Source organism: Corapipo altera, unplaced genomic scaffold (assembly GCF_003945725.1).
Source record: "Corapipo altera isolate COAL_440 unplaced genomic scaffold, ASM394572v1 74, whole genome shotgun sequence".
NCBI classification, from domain to species: Eukaryota; Metazoa; Chordata; class Aves; order Passeriformes; family Pipridae; genus Corapipo; species Corapipo altera.
In genome coordinates this window covers 2,229,303-2,248,483 of record NW_020884934.1, presented here as the reverse complement: position 1 = coordinate 2,248,483, position 19,181 = coordinate 2,229,303, and the positions used below count along the sequence as shown (strand labels likewise).

General features: G+C 51.0%; 1 protein-coding gene across 3 annotated transcripts in view; it reads left to right on the top strand.

Moving 5' to 3' along the window:
- The window catches only part of GDPD5 (glycerophosphodiester phosphodiesterase domain containing 5), a 114,925-nt gene extending 99,773 nt beyond the window's left edge, over nucleotides 1-15,152 (top strand). For 2 of the 3 annotated variants that reach the window (XM_027660077.1, XM_027660078.1), the window contains exons 10-17: nucleotides 2,748-2,898; nucleotides 3,310-3,528; nucleotides 4,158-4,315; nucleotides 6,438-6,585; nucleotides 6,959-7,041; nucleotides 8,935-8,949; nucleotides 12,141-12,253; nucleotides 12,497-15,152. In XM_027660077.1, the coding sequence (XP_027515878.1) occupies nucleotides 2,748-2,898; nucleotides 3,310-3,528; nucleotides 4,158-4,315; nucleotides 6,438-6,585; nucleotides 6,959-7,041; nucleotides 8,935-8,949; nucleotides 12,141-12,253; nucleotides 12,497-12,612 (1,003 nt within the window). In that variant the 3' untranslated portion in view covers nucleotides 12,613-15,152. The remainder of the gene's footprint in view (nucleotides 1-2,747; nucleotides 2,899-3,309; nucleotides 3,529-4,157; nucleotides 4,316-6,437; nucleotides 6,586-6,958; nucleotides 7,042-8,934; nucleotides 8,950-12,140; nucleotides 12,254-12,496) is intronic. The other variant, XM_027660075.1, reaches the window with a different exon arrangement.
- The last annotated feature ends 4,029 nt before the right edge of the window (nucleotides 15,153-19,181 follow it).

Genomic DNA, 19,181 nt, shown 5'->3' with positions numbered 1-19,181 from the left:
CCACATCCAATAACTCCTGCCTGTCTCCCACATCCAATAACTCCTGCATCTCCCACATCCAATAACTCCTGCCTGTCTCCCACATCAAATAACTCCCTTGTGTCTCCCACATCCAATAACTCCTGCATGTCTCCATTTGTAATGCACAGATGCTCCTAATTGTTTCCCTCAGATGGTGGTGAAAGGTGAATTTGTCCAGATGGGGGAACCTGGATCCCTTTGTCACAAAACTAATCTCCATTTGCAGGAAGGCTGGAGTTTATCTTTGTTTTATCACAGTGAGATACAGCACCTGCTTTCTAACCTGGCTCTTGGTGATCCCTCACTTTGTCTCAGTTCCAGTTATAAATGCAAGAAAGACTCAAAGCAGATGTTTTATTTTTTCCCTGACTTGCTTTGGAGGTTTATGTTGATGGAAAGGTGTTTTTGCCTGGGGGGGGGGGAAATTTAATTGTTAATTGCTCTCTTTTTACCTTGCATAATTTTTTTGAGAGAAAATGATTTGAAAACCAAAGGACTTTCTTCCCACCAGGGAGTGGAAGGTCACTGTGGAAGGATGAAGTCTGAATTGGGATGTTATACAAGTCTTGTTCTTTCCAAAATTAGTTCAGTAACTGCTGGGAAGGGACAAGTACTCGAGTGCCCGGCTCACAGATGAGCACTTGGCTCATGTGGCTGAACCAGTCACTTCCATTAACACTGGCCAAGGAGCAAGGTGGACTTTGGGGAGGAGGAGAGCTGGAAAAGCTCCAAGAGCTCTCCACACTGCCTCTCCTCAGCCCTCCCAGAGGAGCACTCTAAGCACCCTTTACTTGAACAATGCTCTTGATGGCCCAGTTACCTGAGCCCTCTCTGGGAGCACAAGTACCTTTAGGAAAAGAGGATTCCATTGAGTTTCAGACTGAAGAAGTGATGGCAATGCAGCTGGCAGCACTTCTGGGAGGGGGTCGTGGCACCACACCCACTGCTGTCCTTACCCCTCTGAAAGATGCTCCTTGTGCCTGTGGCTGGATGGGTCCCCTCGGCCAGGGAGATCCCTCCTAGAGTGTCTCCATGCCCTCGTAGGCACGTCTCAGCCATGGGTGGGCAGCTTGGACATTCCCTCAGACCCATCCCACCCTGCTCCCTGCCTGTCACACATCCCAGAGCAGTGGCCCTGGTTATAAAGCCAGCTTTGCTCCAGGCAGCGGGAGCATGGCATTGCTGCTGTTCCTATCTCTCTCTCTCTCTCCCCCCTCCCACAGCTCTTCTTCTAAAAAAGCTCCATTTCCTGTCTCTGAATTATTTTTTCAAACCTGTGCCTGCCAATACCTTGTGGTTAACCTTGAGTGGTGCTGAGTGACTCCATGGTGGGGAGGATTGGAAAGGAGGGAGCAAATGTTAATTGCCCCATAGGTTTTCATGCTGTGGGAACAGCTTAGTGGTATCTGATGAGATGTTAAGACTTGAGCTCCTGTGACCCTTAAACACCCCACACTCTTCACTCTGCACTTGTTTAGCATATTTTCTTTTTTTTTCTATTTCTTTTTCAACTGTATTTATTAAAATCCCTCCTGACTGCAGGAGCATGGTGTGCTGAGCATGGGGTTGCTGTGTCAGCGTGTTGCTGTGGGCTGGGGGGAGTGTTGGCCCAGCACATTGCTGGAAACAGCAAATAAAGATATCAGTGACCTCTGTGATAAGGGGCTTCTGCAGGCACTGGTGAAGCTGAGGCAACATTTGCTCCATCATCTAAAACTCTGTTTCATTTTCTCTGGAGCTCTTGGGGGTGAGTGCTCTGGGTCATCCCCTAATTCAAATGGAATTTGTGTTTTCATCCCACCCCTTTTCCAAACCTTATCTGAGTCTCCTGTTCTGAAGGTGGGCTCTTTGCTTTGGAAAATGTCATTGTTATCAGGCTGGCTTTGTCCTGATTTCTGAGTGCAGACAACTGTCCCTCTGCCCCTGATAGAAACCATCCCTGCCCTGCGTGGGGTCACCACTGACCTGGGCACTGAAAATTGGGTGGAGGAAAGTTTAAAGCATTTTTTGTGTTTCCCAGAACCTTTGTTCTGTAATATCCAGGTGACTTTAAAAACCCAGCGCGTACATTTGGCTGTTTAATTTCATCTGAGAGTTGGGTTTTCTTCAACATGCATGAACTTAACAACTCACGTGGGTGTGGCTGTTTCCTGAAACCAGTTTTCAATTGGAGAAGGCAGTTTCAGAGCATTTTTGGCAGTTTGGAATCCTTGCATCTTGCTGAAAGCCTTGATGTTCACATCTAGTCTGAGAGCCTTTGAAAATCTCACTCATCATCTGCTCTGAACAGTTTGAGGATCGTTTGTGTGTGTTTGTCTGTGCATCCAGGAAAACCTTGGATGTTTTGGGGAGCTGCAGGTGCTGAGAAAACTTTGGTTCACGTGAGCGTTCAGGGTGGGAGTTCCTGTCCAAGCTGCCTGAGTTTGACAGTCTGGAAATCTTTGAGGGGATAGAGGGGAGGTGGGATGGAGGGATGGGTGAGGGATGGACAGAGTTGTGTCATGTATGAATGGCTGCTGACATGCAGCAGGTATCTAAGAGATGTTTTCCTCAGGGTGCACCTCAGCTGCTCTTGAGGATGCTGGGGAGTGTTGAGCTGGTTGAGACCTTCACAGTGGTTTTGATGTGAAGCCATGAGGGAGGCTGGAGTGGGAAGGGGCATTTCTCTCCTGCTGTGAGCATGGCTGTGCACCTCCTCCTGTAACAGGGCCCCTCTGCCTTTGCAGCCACGATGGAGTTCCGTTCCTGATGCACGACAGGACACTCAGGAGAACCACAAACGTGGAGGAGGTGTTCCCAGAGCGGGCCTATGAGCACTCCTCCATGTTCAACTGGACTGACCTGGAAAAGCTCAACGCTGGGGAGTGGTTCCTTCAGGTGTGTACCATGGAGCCATGGCATGACAGCTCGTGCCTAAGTCCTCTTGGAGGTGGAAAGGTGGAGGTGACACATCTCCTTGGTGGCATGGGCTGAAGTTCAGCGAGACCAAGTGTCCATGAACCACATGTGGTTTGTCTCTACTAAACTTGGTCTAAAAGACATGTTGTCTTTCTGTGCCACTTGGAAGAAGGGGCCTTAATGCCTGGTTGGCACCAGAAAGAACTTCAAGACCCCCAGGAGGGTGAAGGTGATGATAAAGAGGGCAGAAAAGACAATGCGTTATAAGCTGTTCCTTTTTCTTGAATTTCCTTTTGGACACAGTCATCTTCGCAGAGAAAAAGTTAGGAATTCAGCCTGGGAGAGTCTGGACTTTGTGGCAGTGATACTTGACATGTGCTTTGCTTTCAGAATGATCCTTTCTGGACAGTGGGGTCTCTCTCAAGGTCTGACTACTTGGAAGCTGCCAACCAGTCAGTCTGCAAGCTGCAGGACATGCTGGAGTTGATCAAGGACAACACATCACTCATCCTGAACTTCCAGGACCTGCCATCAGCTCACCCCTACTACAGCACTTACATCAACATCACCCTGGAAACTATCCTGGCATCTGGAATTCGGCAACAGGCTGTGAGTTCTGGGGGGTTGGTGATGTTTCCAAAACTACCTTCCTTGTGGTTTCCCTGAGTCCTTGAGTGTCTCCATTTGGGGATCAATCCTTGAGGGATTCACTTTGGACAACTGATTGGAAGTGCCACCCTGTACTAGGATGTGATGCTGGGGAGGACTGGGATGGGCCTCTGAAAGCTTCCCAGAGTGGTGGCTGATGCAGCAGTGAGGGGGCTTGACAGCACCTCGGGGTGTGCTAATGGTGGGGTGGCCAAGAGATGGAGGGATGTGATAATTCCCAGCAATCACAGCATCCCAGAGTGGTTTGGGTTGGAAGGGACCTTAAAGATTATGTTGTCCCACCCCCTGCCATGGGCAGGGACACCTTCCACTAGCCCAGGTTGCTCCAAGCCCCGTCCAACCTGGCCTTGGACACTTCCAGGGATGGGGCAGCCGCAGCTTCTCTGGGCAACCTGTGCCAGGGCCTCCTCACCCTCCCAGGGTAGAATTCCTTCCCAATATCCCATCCAGCCATCTAGAGGTGTGGGAGGCTGCGTTTCCCAGACAGTGTGGCAGACGAGGCAGTCCCTTGGGTTCCAACTCTGGGGACCCCTCGGCCACGACTTGTGCTCTGTCCCGCTCCCTGGCAGGTGATGTGGCTGCCGGACACGGAGAGGCAGCTGGTCAGGCAGGTGGCCCCAGGGTTCCAGCAGACCTCCGGCCTCAAGCTGGACACGGAGCGCCTGAGGGAGAAGGGCATCGTGAAGCTCAACCTGCGCTACACCAAGGTGACAAGCGAGGATGTCAGGTACAGCCCTGCTGGCACGCTGCCCACCTACATCCCTGTGCCCCCAGTGTGTCCTTTCCTTGTCATCCCAGGCTGTCCTGTCTGCCCCGAGGTTTCCTTCCAGATGGACTTGCTTTCGAAAGCTCGAGCTGTGCAAGCTTTTCCCTACCCGTGATCCAGAACCCAACCAGGCTGTTCCTGGGGGTGCCCAGCTGCTTGTGACAACCTCTACATGCTAATTCAGTATGTGCTGGTCCTCTGGGAAATACAGATGTATGAATTGGCTGATTCTTATTACACTCTCAGCTCTGGGAGGAAGTGGAGGCTGTTCACTCTGAGTGCTGTTCCGTCCTCATTAGCAGCTGCCCTTTGCCTCCACTCATCTGCTCCAGAGCTGCTCCCACAGAATTGTGATTAGTCCAAAGGCTGGAAACACTTTCAGAAATGTGTCTCTGCAGAGAATTCACCCATTTCCTTCCTGTCCTGTATCAGCTCTTCAGGCTGATCAGCTCATCTCTTTAATGAGACAGGCACAGGGTGGGCTCCTCTGCTGTATTTGCACCGTGTGGTGTGTTGGCTCCAGCTTTGCCCCCTTTCTCAGGGAGGGCAGATTGTTTCTAATAGGGCTTTTCTGTTTTTTGAAGCTTAAATGCTTGAAAACTAAACAATATATATCTCCGAAGGAGCTGCCTTGCTGTATGTTTGAGCTGCAAGTAGGGAAGAGCTGAGCCAGTGGTGGTTTGAGAGCATAGCCCTATTTAACATAATCCATGGTGTCCTTCCTTGGCTGCCAGCTTTACCTGCAGGATAATTCCTGCCTGGTTTTCCCCCTGTGTATTTGCTGTATCCCATGGCCCTGAGCCTGGAGGGGAAAGGTGCTCCCCCTCCCCCCCCCCACACGTGGCCCCATGGCCGGCACAGAGACAGGACACAGGACACCGGGCGTGGAGAGGAGGCAAGAGAGTATTTATTGTTGGGGATGTTACATTTATAGGGTTTAGGAGGATTCACAGAGTAACCAATTAGAAGTCTCAAGGGGTTTACAGGAACACCCAATCACAGGAAGGGCTCAGGACACCTTCCCAGGATATTCCTGCATGGATAACACGGGGGCTATGCAGGATGTTCCTGCATGGATAACATGGGGGGTGCTGGGAGGAAGAAGCATGTGTTTGCAAAGAGACCACCAAAAACCATTTTAAGACATGTTTAAGCAACAGTTTTTCCCATATAATGCAGGTTTAGTGCCACATATACCAGTCTCCCATGAATCCCCCCTGAGCTGTCTCCCAGATCAGACCCTGAGTACTTCCTGAACTCTGAAGACCTTGTGGTGCCCTGTCAAACATTGCCGCAGTCCTGGTTTAACAAAGTACTCTCAATGCCCCCCAGAATCAGCACCTGGATGTCACATTGCTTTGACAACCACCTCTGCCCTTGAGCATCCCTCTGGAGCAGCTTTGAGCTGTGTCCACATCCTGTCCCGAGCCCTTCCACTTCCAAGTGCTTTGCCAATATTAAATTGCAGGGATTAATCTGTTCTGCCAGGGTGAGGGGGATTAGTGATGCTTCTTCTTCACAGATAAGGAAATAGAGCAGTTATGCAAATCTGGGGCCCAGGGAGTCACTGGCAGTGCCTGGTTTGCTGCTGGCAGCTTCTGGACCCCCAGCTTGCAGCTGTAGCTTCTTGGAAAATGCCCCCAGGAAACTGGAAGCTGTGACTCTGCCACTGTCCCCAAAACAAGGGCATGGAAGTTGTGGAAGTTGTAGGTCCGTCAGTGTTTAATTAAGCAAATTATCTGTGAATTGTTAGAGGCCTCTGAGCGTGAAGCTGATTTTACATCACCCTGGCAAGGTGGTTGTCACAAGTACCCTCCATGTCCCTCATTCATGGGGAAGCTTTTGAGATGGTCTGTGGGCTGGGTCAGACAGCAGCCAAGAGGGCAAGAAAGCTCTGGAGTTCAAACCTTTGGTCTGCAGGGCCCTTGTGTTGCTTAGGAAATGTTAAAAAAACCATTTCCTGCAATTCCAAGCGACTCGATCTGTGCTCACAGCTGTGGGGATGGCAGGGGCTCTGCTCTGGGAGCTGAGGCTCTGAGGTTTGGGGAGGGTCCTGCATGTCACCCTGTGTGTCTCCTGGCAGGGACTACGCCATGGCCAACCTGAGTGTGAACCTGTACACAGTGAACGAGCCCTGGCTGTTCTCCATCCTCTGGTGTGCCGGGGTCCCCTCGGTCACCTCCGACAGCTCCCACGTCCTCCACAAGGTGCCTTTCCCCATCTGGCTCATGGTAAGACTGGGAAGGGGCCCCTGGAAGGGAGGGAATGTAGTGGAGAGGTGTTGCCCACCACATGTCCAGTGGGGTTTTCCAGGAAGGTTTGGTTGGGTTTAAGGTGCTGTTTTGGAGCCCACAGAGCTCAGAGCCAGTGTCAGCACACGAAAGGAGGGAGGGTTTAACACTGTTCCCGTTGGCAGTTTTTCCTGATAACATCATTCTGGATGACAGCCTGGCCTTGAGAAGGTCATAAACGCTGTGATTTACACCCCACCCCTGCAGCTCCGTGCTTTTCTTGCTCCTTGGTGGTGACTTCAGCCATGTGTGGTCTCTCTTTGGTTGCACAAACCAGAAGGTTTAAGGTCTGCTTCTGTTTCTTGTCTTGCAGCCTCCAGACGAGTACCATCTAATCTGGATCACGTCTGATCTCATTTCATTTATCATAATTGTAGGAGTTTTTATATTCCAGAAGTAAGTAGCCTTGTTACAGCTCATCTCTCATGCATTTGTGACGTGTGTTTTTGTCCAGAGCCTGGGGTGGAGATGGGAGAGAGGCTCTGCTCCTCAAAACTTGGACTGTGATAGCAGGGAAAGGTTAATTTAAAAATCCACGTGAAGATCCAAGCAATAATTCCACTCCCAAGATGTTGATACAGAACTGGAGGCAGTTGCTGCTACCTTTTAAAAAGCACGAGAGATCTCAAAATAGCAGCAGTAGGTGCCTTGCTTTGCTCTTAAACACATGTGGAAGAGAAACTGCAAATGCTTTAGGGAAATGGATGTTGAGAAAGACATTAAAATGCTTTAAAGGAAAAAGAATAGGGGGGTTTTGAGATTCCACCATGAGAGTCTTCAAAAAGAACAAGTTATATTTTTCTTAAATCAGTTTGTTCTTGTTTGGAGGAAGTAGAAATAGAAATGTTACAGAATCCCAGAATGGTTTGGGTTGGAAGATCACCTAGTTCCAAGCTCCCTGTGTAGGCAGTTATTATGGGAGACATTATGATAGAGCAGATCAAATCAGTTGCTTAGTTCAATGCACAGGGAAAGTCCATTTTGCAAAAAAAAGAGGGAGCAAGGATTTGATGAGGGTGTGGCAGAACCTTTCCTCCAGAAGGGCACTGGGGCTGTGATGTCTGGAAGTGTCCTCCACTCCCTCAAATCCATCAGGTGGCTTTATGGGGATGTCCACGATCTTTAGACCTTATATTTCTCTGCTGGATACCCAAATGCACAAAAGAGTCTGGAAGCAGGGACTGACCTCTCTGAAGAGCACAATTTGAAGGCCAAGTTGATATTTGTGCTCTTTGGCCTCATCTCCCAGAGTCAGTTTTAGAAGGTTTTCCTGATTCAGAACCAGGAGGCCAAAGGTGGAGGAATTCAACTGATTCAACCTGCTGGGTGGGAACTAGAGGTCCCAGAGCAGAGTGAGGTGATGCTTGGAGAGAGAGAAGTCACAACTATGTGGACATTGCCATAACTGGACTCTTGTTCTCTGCACAGATGGAAGCTCTTCCAGCTTGGAAGAGGTTTGATGGAGTAGGGGAAGAGGAAACAGGGTAAGGAAGGAAAGCATTATTGCAGGATTTCTCTTCCACCCTCAGTGTGATACAGGTGGGAAGAGCTGGAAATGCCACCAGCTCTCCCAGGATCCATCCCCCTGAAGCAGTGAGCTCTGGACCTGATACAAGAAGGCAGTTGCTCAGGGAGGTCTGGTCATGTGGGGTTCATCATAGCGGGGCCAAATGTCTTCTTTTGGATCTCTCCCTTGAGACAACTCAACCCCAAGTTGGTAGAAGGAAGAAAGAGAGACTATTACCAGAAGCTGGATTTGCTCTTCTAAGAGCCTTGTGCAGACCCATTTCCCCAATGCTCCAGTTTCTCCACCACGTGAAAGAGTTTGTAGCAGGGCTGAGGATAGATCAAAACCGAATCACAGCAGAATTGGAGCTCCGAGAAACGGGGCTTGGCATTTGGCCTTCAGGGTCATGGTTGGTTCTTTGTGGGGTTTTTTGTTGGTCTGGTTTGGTTTTGTTGGTTTTTTCGCTCCCAAGTCCCTTTTTGGGGCAAACCAGAGCTGCTCCCTTGCTGCAGGGACGAGGGGCTGGGTGGGAGCAGAGCCACTGCTTCGATGTGCTCGTCCTGTGTCCTCTGCATGGCTTCTCTCCTCCCTAGGGTAGGGATTGCTCCCGCTCTTCTGCTCCGGTGACAGGACTGTGGCAGCCTCTCCAGAGGGGGAATACCAACTGGGATGACTTCTAACTAACCTTTTTTTGCCTCTTTGCCTTGTTTATTTTCTTACTGCTCTGACTGTTGTGCACGTTCCTCCTCTTTCTCTCTCTGCTGCATTCTGGCATCTCACAGCTATCACATGATCAGGTAATTCTGGTGCTTTCCTTCTCTTTCTCTTTTTCATTCAACCTTCCTTTCTCTCTTTCTTTCTCCCTCTCTGCTCTGGCTTCACTGCAGATGGACAGGGTAGGATGCAGCTTTTCCCAATGCTTTCAAATGTCTGGCTTTGTGGGGGGACCAGGAGGGGTCGAACACTGGGCAGTCTACAGCCACCAGCACCACAGGCATCTGATGCTCAAGCCAGAGGATGTTTTGAAGGCAATCTGACCTTCTGTGGCAATGGTCTTAAGTCACTGCCTTTTAAAACAGCCCTGTTCTGAGGCCCTGTGGCATGTTGTAACTGGGAAATTCCCAGTGGATGTAATGCTCTCTCCATGGAAATAATCCCATGCAAAATAGCCCCTTCCTTCCTGTATTTGCCAGAGGTTTTTGAGACCAGCCTCTTCTAAATTGGCCCATTCTCAAGAAAATCATGTAACGTGTTCAGTGATACACAGTAGCCCTCCTCTGGCCCTGGGAATAATTTAGAAGGGCTGAGACCTGGAAAGGTTTGGCTGCACTCAAAGCTTGGGACCTTCCAGGAGTCTCGTCCCACTTACACCACTGTGGAACTGGAAAGGCAGTGTGAAAACAGAGAGCATTGCCCTTGGGAAGATCATGAGCCTGAGATGCTGGATTTGAAGTGCCATCACTTGGGAACCCAGCTTTCTCCTTTCCTTCCCCAGTCGTTGTCGCTGTCCTGCAGTAAAGCCTTCGCCGTGTCCCTCCTCGGACCAAACTCTCCCCATGTTCCCTCCTCCCTTCCTCCTGCTGTGTGCCCTGGGGTCAGATTCCCGAGGACTTGGTTGCTCCCTGTCTGTGCTTACCAGCCCCCCTCCCTGTGCCCACCCACAGCCTCAGGGTTGGCCACCAGCAAGTGGTGCCTGGCACTTGGGGTGTGGCATGTCCCCAAAACAGGGCCTGGCTGCAGGGAGCTGGGTGTCCTCCCCTTCTCCAGCTCCCCTTCCCTCCCTGGCTTATGGATAAGGAGAAGGCAGGCATGGAGGAGCTGGGCAGGCTTTAGGATGGGACCCTGGTTGTGGCTGGCTTGGCTCTGTGCTCGCTCCATCTTCTCACCTCAGCACTGGGGACCTGCCTGCCCCTCTCCCACCCTTTTCCCTGCCATTTTAGCATCTCCCCTCCCACCTAGGGCTCCGGCTGTGGCCCTAACACGGTGTGTGCTGTCTCTGTGTTGTTGTCCCAGTATTTTTTAGTCTGTTCCCACCCCGTGTCCGTCTGGTCTGCTCTGCCGCCAACCTCCCAGAACAGGACCTTCCTGCTGCCTCTCTGGCCCTTTTGCACGCTGCTGTCCCAAACCTGGCCGAGTACAACACAGCCCAAGGGGGTAGGAGAGGTGCTATTTTCTATTAAACCAGCTTTTTTGGAGACCCAGAGGCCGCTGAGCACGGCACGGAGTGTTTGGTATGGCGTTGGTTGGAGCGGCACCGTGGTTAAATGTACTCGTGGCTCTTCTAAGAGGATGTTTCAAAGCACCTCTGAAAAATGGGGTTACCCTCTCCTGGTTTGTTCACCCAGAGCAAGGCACCCCTGTGAGAGAAGGCATCACCTCCTCGTGCATGTTTTCCCACCCTGGGTGTGAGCACAGCCACCCTGGGAGATGGAGAGCAGAGAGCAGTGGTTGTTCCTCTTGGCAGGAGGAGAAATGCCCTTGGTCCCTGGAATCCTTGGAGTCTGGGCTCTCTGTGCCTCACAGTCACCCACACTCTCCATGGGGTGTCTGGGAATGGGCATGAGATCCCCCTGCCTTTTGGCTGCACAGCCCAGCCTGGTGCTGGAAATCCTGCTGTGTGGGCAGAGAAAAGACTCGTTGTTGTAGAGGCATGTTTTGGTCCTGATTTGTAGTTTAAGGAGGGTCTTACCCTGTGAGATCTTGCAACCATGTTGACCTTGGTGTCCCTTGCAGGCAGATCCCACTAAGGCTAAAAATGCTCTTCTTCCAGGTCAGAGTGGCTCAGTTTAGATGATGATGATGAGGGAAGAGAAATTTAATTTTTTAATTTTTTTTTTAATATACTTTAATGTCTTTGCCTCTTTCTGTTTCCTCTGTGTTTCCTCTGTGTTTCCTCTGCGTTGCTTCTGTCCGTGGGTCTGTGAGTTGTGTTGTGTTGCCATCCCACCTGTCCTTTTCTCTGTAGCATCCTCCTTCATCCATACCCTGGTCAAAGCCTGATGGTGCAGGGTCACCCACTGGGATTTGGGAAGGGGGTGGAAACCCCGAGGAATTGACACCAGTTAGATTTTCCTGGAAAAAAAATTGCAGAATCTCTTTTGTCGTCGCGGCTTTGTCAGGCTGGTGCTGCAGACCTAGGCTGGAGATTCGTGAGCTCCTCAAATGCTCTGCTCCTGAGGCTGGGTTAGGAATGTAAGAGAAGGTGACTGGCACCTAGAAATAAGTAAACGAATAAATAATCACCTTCTCCTGAGTGGGTGAGCCACTAGGTGGTGCCAGAAGATCAGAAAGCCCATAAACCACCCTAAAGCCCTGCTGCTTCCCCATCAAATAGCTTTATGGGATGCCTGGCTCTGGCAGGGAGAATGGGATTTAACTGAAAGCCTTCCTCTGTGGTCAGGAGGCAGGAGGAATGGGTGTGGGGGGTGGGCTATGAAAGCCTGGCCTAAGCAACAGCCTGTGCCAGGGCTGGACAACCCTTTAGGGGAAGAAGTGTTTCCTAATAGCCAACCCAAACCTCCCCTGACACCATTTGAGACCATTTTCTTGCTGTGTCTCAGTTTTGAGACTTCAGATTGCCCTTGAGCAATTTGAGGTCCCTTCTCCCACGAGCCTGAGGGTGAGGAAAAGGTTCTGGATTCTTTACTTGGCTCAGTGCCTTGTTCTGTTCCCTCTTTCCAGCCCTGAGAGTTAAACTGCCCCTACATCCTTTGGGCAGCTGGAGAGGGCTGTGGGGCAGCTGCAGCCCTTGGTGAAATCGGTCCCTGGGTGTAATTCCTTGGTGGGATTGGGATGCTAAAGGTGGTTAACATGACCTGCCTGCGTGAGATGCCACGCTCATCTCCCAGCATCCTCCTGCCGCGTGGGGTTGTGTCGGTGCCAGGGAGCAAAGGCCTCAGGGGCTCTGGGGCTTGGTGGTGGCCACTTGTATTAAAATGCTCCCACATCTGGGGGGTCCAGCCCCTGACCTGCCGCTCCCGCCTCGCAGGTGGCGCCTGGGGAGCATCAGGACCTACAACCCGGAGCAGATCATGCTCAGCGCCGCCGTGCGCCGCTCCAGCCGCGACGTCAAGATCATGAAGGAGAAGCTCATCTTCTCAGGTAGGGCTGGTGGGGGGCCCTGTGCTGCTCCCCTCAGTGCCACCCTGCTGGGGGAGGAGCTGCTCGTGCCTCAGGATGGCTGCACTGACCCGGCTGGCTGAGCTGGTGGGATGTGCTCGTGGCTCATCCGGGGCAGGGGGTTTGAACAAGATGATCTTTAAGGTCCTCTCCAACTCAAACTGTTCTGGGATTCATCCCAAGTTGGTTCAGGGATGACATCCCCGCTTTCTCTGTCCTTTCCAGAGATCAACAACGGCGTGGAGCCCACGGATGAGTTGTCTTTCTGCTCTGAGAACGGCTTTGCCAACGAGATCCTCACCCCCACGGACCCCCGGGACTCCAAGCTGCGGATGAACTGAGGGGCTCTGGGCCAGCCCTGTGTGCTCCCTGGCAGTGAGAGCCGTGCTCTTCTGCTCCCTGTGGGATGGGAACCCTGGAGGAGCTGCTAGTCGGGCAGAGACCTCTTCCCATACCCCACCACTAACTGCTCCACCTCCCTGGTTGTGAGGTTGGGGGGCTTATTTTTGTACATATGTAGAAAATTTGAATTTTTTTTGTCTGTTTTTTTTTTGAGTGTAATTTTTCCAGGGCATGAGTGGAAATATCGTGTTCATTAAACCCTCAACCTTATGGCTGAAGGTATTTGAATCTTGATGTGAAAGCCTGAGTCCCCTTGGGGGGTTCTGGGAACATGTTGGACGTGTGTCCCTGTTCTCCCCCTTGCCCTTCCCCAACCCTTCCCTTGGTGCAGCGACTGTGTAGCTGAACGTTGTGGTGTTCTTGTGAAGTGTTGATTTTGTGTTTTTTTTTTTCTGTTTCCCCCTTGTTCCCCTTTTCCTGGGCAATTAAATTGTAGCTCTGATGCACCAGGAGGCTGTTTGGAAGAGAGAAGCTTTCCTGGGAGAGGAATCTTCCCTGCTGAAGCTCAGAACCAGGGAAGGGGTTGCACTGGCTCAGTCACTTGGGCACCTTCTCCTTGTCCCATCCTCCTTCCCCAGAGCCTGGATGCTCCATGGGGAACAACCTTTTCAAAAAGTCCTGCTGCAGTTTTGGAGGCAAATCCTGAGCGTTGGCTGAAGTTTGGCCTCTGCTGGCAGCAGGTTGGATTTTTTTTTTCCCTTTTTTCTTTCTTTCCATCTTCTCCCTGGGTTGGGCTCTGTTGGGAGCCCAGGTGGCTTGTGGAAAGCAATGCCAGGGGCACCATCACTGCTTGGATCTGGTTGAAGTGCCTGCCACTCCAAGTGGCGTTTGCAGTCGCTCCCTGCTTCCCATTCCTTGCACCCTCATCACAAGGGGAGGTGGTGCAGTGTGAGCTTCTCCTTCTGTGGGCCAGCGAGGTGCCCATGGGTGAAGGAGTTGTAAATAGTTTGGAAGGTGAAGCAGCTCCAGAGTATAAGTATTCCTGCAAGGAGACCTTTCCTCCTTGCTTTCAAGGCAGGATCCTTAAAGCTGCGCGTTCGCGTCCTCCAAAGGAGTGATGGTCTTGCAGCAGATGCTGAGGGGCTCGTGAAGGCAGGAGCTCCCCTCAGCGTGTTTCCAATGCAAAAGGCTTCAAACCAAAATATTAGACCAGAGGTTAAAAGTTAAAAAAAAAAAAAGAAAAGAAAAGCTCAGAAACCAAGTTGGGGACAGTTGAATTTTGTCCTTTCCCCAAGGCAGTCTCGCCTCTCTGCTGGGACCTCCAAGGCCTCATGGAGAGGAGCCTGGTTTTGGGTCACTTTGCTGTTCCCAAGGAGCTGAAGCCAGCTGGAAGGCTGCTGGAGCTGAGAATGGCTCCTGGCTCGCTGTTGGGTTGTTCCCTTCCTTGCCGGATCTTGGTGGGCACCGTGTGCAACGTGAGGAACCCCCCGGAATGCGAGCTCCCTCCGGAGCTGCCCTGCTCTGCCTAGAGGGGATGGGACCTCCCTGTTCCTGTGGCTCTGAAAACCTGGGAGCTGAGCCTCTGGGTGCTGACCCAGCTGGGCTGTGTGGCACATGAGGAGTTGGTCACCTTGCAGAGGAGGAGGAGGAGGTCTGGGGGTGCTGATGTGCATCATGTCCCACACCCAAAGCCGGGATAAAACCAGCCCTGAGTGGTTTGTCCTTGTTTTGGCAGCACTGAACTGCTCTGTTCTTGTTTGTTGTTTTTTTTTGTAAAGCTGTACTCCAGTAGCAGTTTGAAACACTAAAGTTTTGGGCTTAGTGTGGAAGGATTGGGGACAGAAGTGGCCAACTTTTCTATGGAAAGGAAAAATGCTGATAATGAAAATGTGAATGTTGATGCTCTAATAAGCACGGCCTAAAATTAAGACTTTAATTCCTTTGGATCTAGCCTGGGTTTTATGAATGTTAATAAGACCCTGGTCCGTGCTTCCTCTTACCTCCCCCAAATACAGTCCTTCTCTATGGTACTCTCAAGTCTGTGAAATACAGTGTGGGGTTTTTTTCTGCAGAACTGCAAGCTTTTGGTGGATTTGAAGGTATTTTGAGAACTTAAGTTGCTTCTCCCTTTGATGTGGTGCTGTACTGAAACATTCCTGGTGGATTGTCATTGCCAAGTGAGAGATGTTGTTAAATCTCAGCATCTGTTGATAATCACCTGCATGTTCTGTTTTTATCCTTGGAGATGACTTTATTGAGAGGTGAAGTGCTTAAAAGCTTGGAAGTGTTAAAAGCAATCCAACTAAGAGTTGTTTTCACAATTAGCTTCTTCCTTTCTTTCTTTTTTTTTTTTACAACCAGACCCAAACTTCCTGTGTAATGCACTGACTGTTCCCGTTATCATCCCCAATATTTGCTACCTTTTTTTTTTCTTTAAAAAAGAAAAAAAAAAAAAAAGATACTTTTTGATGAAAATAGAGCTAGACCAAAATAAACTCTGCGACGCTCTGTGAAATAAACTGTCAGTATTCCCCTGCCAGTCTGATGTGGTTTTGTGTTCTGGCACCGCTTGCAGTTGATCCTCTTTGATCTCCCTGTGCTCCCTGAGGGAGCTGAAGGTCTGAGCAGAGGGAGCTTTGGAACTCTGTCTCTCCTGAGCTCGGTGTGCTCGTGTCGCATCTCCCCTTGGTGATGCTGAGCTGTGTGGTGTGGTGAACATGGCGGAGGGGTGGGATACCCTCCAGAGGGAGGGACCTGGACAAGCTCCTGGGAAGCTCGGGAGGGCAAGGTCTCACTCCTGGGTCGTTTCAGCCCCTGGTATCCATAAAGGCTGCTGGATGAAAGGATGGAGAGCAGCCCCGGGGAAGATTTGGGGGTGCTGGTGGATGAGTAGCTGGACATGACCCAGCCCTGAAACCCCCCATGCCCTGGGCTGATCCAGCAGGGAAGGGGGGGATTCTGCCCCTCTGCCATCTCAGGTGAGACCCCCCTGCAGAGCTGCCTCCAGCCCTAGGAACAACAGCACAAGGATGTGGGGCTGCTGGAGAGAGTCCAGAGGAGGCCCTGGAGCTGCTCCCAGGGCTGGAGCCCCTCTCCTCTGGAGCCAGGCTGGGAGAGCTGGGGGGGTTCACCTGGAGAAGAGAAGGCTCCAGGGAGAGCTGAGAGCCCCTTGCAGGGCCTAAAGGGGCTCCAGGAGAACTGGAGAGGGACTGGGGACAAGGGATGGAGGGACAGGACAAGAGAGAATGGCTTCCACTGCCAGAGGGCAGGGAGAGATGGGATACTGGGAAGGAATTCTTCCCTCTGAGGGTGGTGAGGCCCTGGCACAGGTCACCCAGAGAAGCTGTGGAAGTGTCCAAGTGCCCTGGAAGTGTCCAAGGCCAGGTTGGAGGAACCTGGGCCAGTGGAAGGTGTCCCTGCCATGGCAGGGGGTGGAACAACATAATCTTTAAGGTCCCTTCCAACCCAAACTCTACTGTGATTCTCTGGCTCTCTCCCTCCAGGTTTGGTAAGACAGAAGCTGAGGAGCAGTGGTGTGGAGAGGAGATGACTGCAAACCTCCAGGAGAGGAGGCTGGAGCAGTAACTGCAGAATAATTTCTCTTTTTTTGTAGCCCCAAGGGGATGATGATGCCCCCACAGAAGTGATCAGACAATGGTTTTAAACCAAAAAAAGGGAAAGCAATTTATTTTTAATGAACATTATGCAAGTCATTGCCCCAGGGTGCCTTGGAGGCCAAAACCCATAAGCAAGTTCCAAGAGGGATAAATGACTCCTCCGTGTGTTAGCACTTATTAAACACAGGGGTTCTGGCTACAAGACCCAGCTCGGGAAGTCCCTGAGCAGTTCTTTGCTAAATGTGTGATATAAAGGGGAAGACTTGCTTGGTGCTTGCTGTATTTTAGGGGGTTTTTACCCCAGGATCTTCTCCCCGAGGGTGCTTTCGGTGAGGAGGGACCTTGTCCTTTGTTCAGTCGCTAGTCGGCCGATTTCTGCGCAGCGAACCTGCCCGTGAATGACTACCGCAATCGGCCGTCCGAGGGCCAGAATTGAATATGGAGGAAGATTCCTCCCAGACCAAAGGTGCCCACCCAGAAAGCTCTTGATGTGCACTTAGTGCCAAGAGTGGCATAGCAAGGGCAGGTGAGAGACGGAGGGTCAGACCTTTCTTTTTTGGTTGGAAGGGCCGTCGTTCGAGGGCCCCGTTACAAAATTGGCCGTCCGAGGGCCAAAATTGAATACGGATGAAGATTCCTCCCAGACCAAAGCTGCCCGCCCAGAAACCTCTTGCTGTCCAAGTAGTGCAGAGAGTGCTGCACCAACGGCAGGTGAGAGACGAAGACTCAGGCCTTTCTTTCCTGTCTGGAAAGATAGTCGTGCGGGAGGAGGAGAGCCACGCCACACTCAGCCATCTGAGGGCCAAAACTGAATACGGACAAAGATTCATCTCAGACCAGAGATGCCCGCCTTGAAAGTTCTTGCTGCCCATGGAGTGCCCAGGTTGAAAGCCAAAGCTCACAGGCTTTCTGTCCTGGGGCACAGGGCTGCTGTCCCCTTTGGTCAGCCCCGCCCCGCCATTGCCGGCCCGCCACCCCAAAACCGATACAAATGAGGATTCTTTGCAGGGAAAAGGTGCCAGCACAGAAAGCCCTGGCTGCCCACGGAGTGCCCAGGCTGCGCCACCAACTGCACCTGAAAGCCAAAGCTCACAGGCATATGGACGAATATTCCTCCCAGACCAAAGGTGCCAGGACAGAAAGCTCCTGCTGCCCATGGAGTACCCAGGGTGGCCCACCAAGTGCACCAGAGAGCCAAAGGTTGCAGGCTTTCTTTGCTGGGGGAAGGGCTGTTGTTTGCTTTTTTCAGACCTGTGCTTCCACTGCCCAAATGGCGTACGGACGAAGATTCTTCCCAGACCGAAGGTGCCAGGACAGGAAGCTCTATGTGTCCATGGAATTGCCATGAATTTTCTACACACTGCACATTAGAGACAGAGGGTAATGTGTTTCTTTCCTTGGTTTCAATGCAGTCGTTCCCTTGCAGGAGTGCTGTACTGGAATTGGCACTCTGACTCCCGAAGTTGAATTTCGTTGAAGATTCCTCCCAGAAAAAACATGCCATCACAGCAAGCTCTATGTGTCCGTGGAGTTCCAAGAGAGGCCCACACACTGTACATGAGAGACGGAGGTTAAGGTGTTTCTTTTCTGTGTGGAAACACATTTGTTCACTTGCAGGAGCAATGCCCTGCAATTGGCAGTCCGACTCCTGAAATTCAATACAACAATTCCTCCCAGAACAAAGGTGTCAGCACAGGAATCTCGATGTGGCCATTTGGTGCTATGAGTTGCCCACACAGTACACATGAGAGATGGAGGGTAAGGGCTTTTTATCCTGGGTGGAATTGCTGTCGTTCTCTTTCAGGAGCCCTGAGTTTGAATTGGCAGTCCGACTCCCAAAACTGAATACTGACCAAGATTCCTCCCAGAAAAAACCTGCCAGCACAGCAACTCTATGTTTCCATGGAGTGCCAAGAATGGGCCCGACACTGCACATGAGAGATGGGGGGTAAGAGCTTTCTTTCCTAGTTGGAAATGCAGTGCTTTGCTTTCAGGAGCAATAAGCTGGAATTGGCAGTCCGATTCCCGGAATCGAATACGGATTCCTCCTAGACAAAAGGTGCCAGCACAGCAAGCTCCTTGTGTCCATGGATTGTGAAGAGTGGCCCACACACTGTACATGAGAGACAGAGGGTAAGGGTTTTCTTTCCTTGGCAGAAATGCAGTCTTTTGCTTGCAGGAGCCCTGTGCTGGAATTGACAGCCCGACTCCCAAAATTCCATAGGGACCAGGATTCCTCCCAGACAAAGGTGCCAGCACCGCAAGCTCTATGTGTCCATGGAGAGCCAAGAGTTGCCCACACACTGCACATGAGAGATGGATGGTAAGGGCTTTCTTTCCTGGGTGGAAATGCAGTTGTTTGTTTGCAGGAGCAATGCGCTGGAATTGGCAGTCCAACTCCCAGAATTGGATATGGACGAAGATTCCTCCCAGAACAAAGGTGCCAGCACAGCAAGTTCTATGTGTCCATGGAGAGCCAAGAGTGGCCCACACACTGCACTTGAGAGACAGAGGGTCAGGGCTTGCTTTCTTCAGTGGAATGGCAGTCCTTCACGTACAGGAGAAATGTGCAGAATTTGGCTGTCCGACTCCCAAAATTGCATACGGATGAAGATTCCTCCCAGAAAAAAGGTGCCCTCACAGAAAGCTCTTGCTGTCCATGTGTCTCAGTTTAATGAGACGGCATTGTTTTTCTAAGGAACATGAGTTATTTAGGTAGACCAAATTCCTCCCCCTAACAATTGTGAATCCGGAATTAATTGAGGAATTATGGAGAAAGAAAACATAACAGCCCTTTTTTAAAGTATAAATTGGTATTGGCAGAACAACAAAAGAGCACAAAAGCAACTAAACAATAAAGCTGTACCCAAAAGTCTCCTTCAAAGAGGAAAGAGTTCTATACTTGCTGTCATTTTTTTGCAATTCTAATCACGATTGGCAGGAGACGCTGT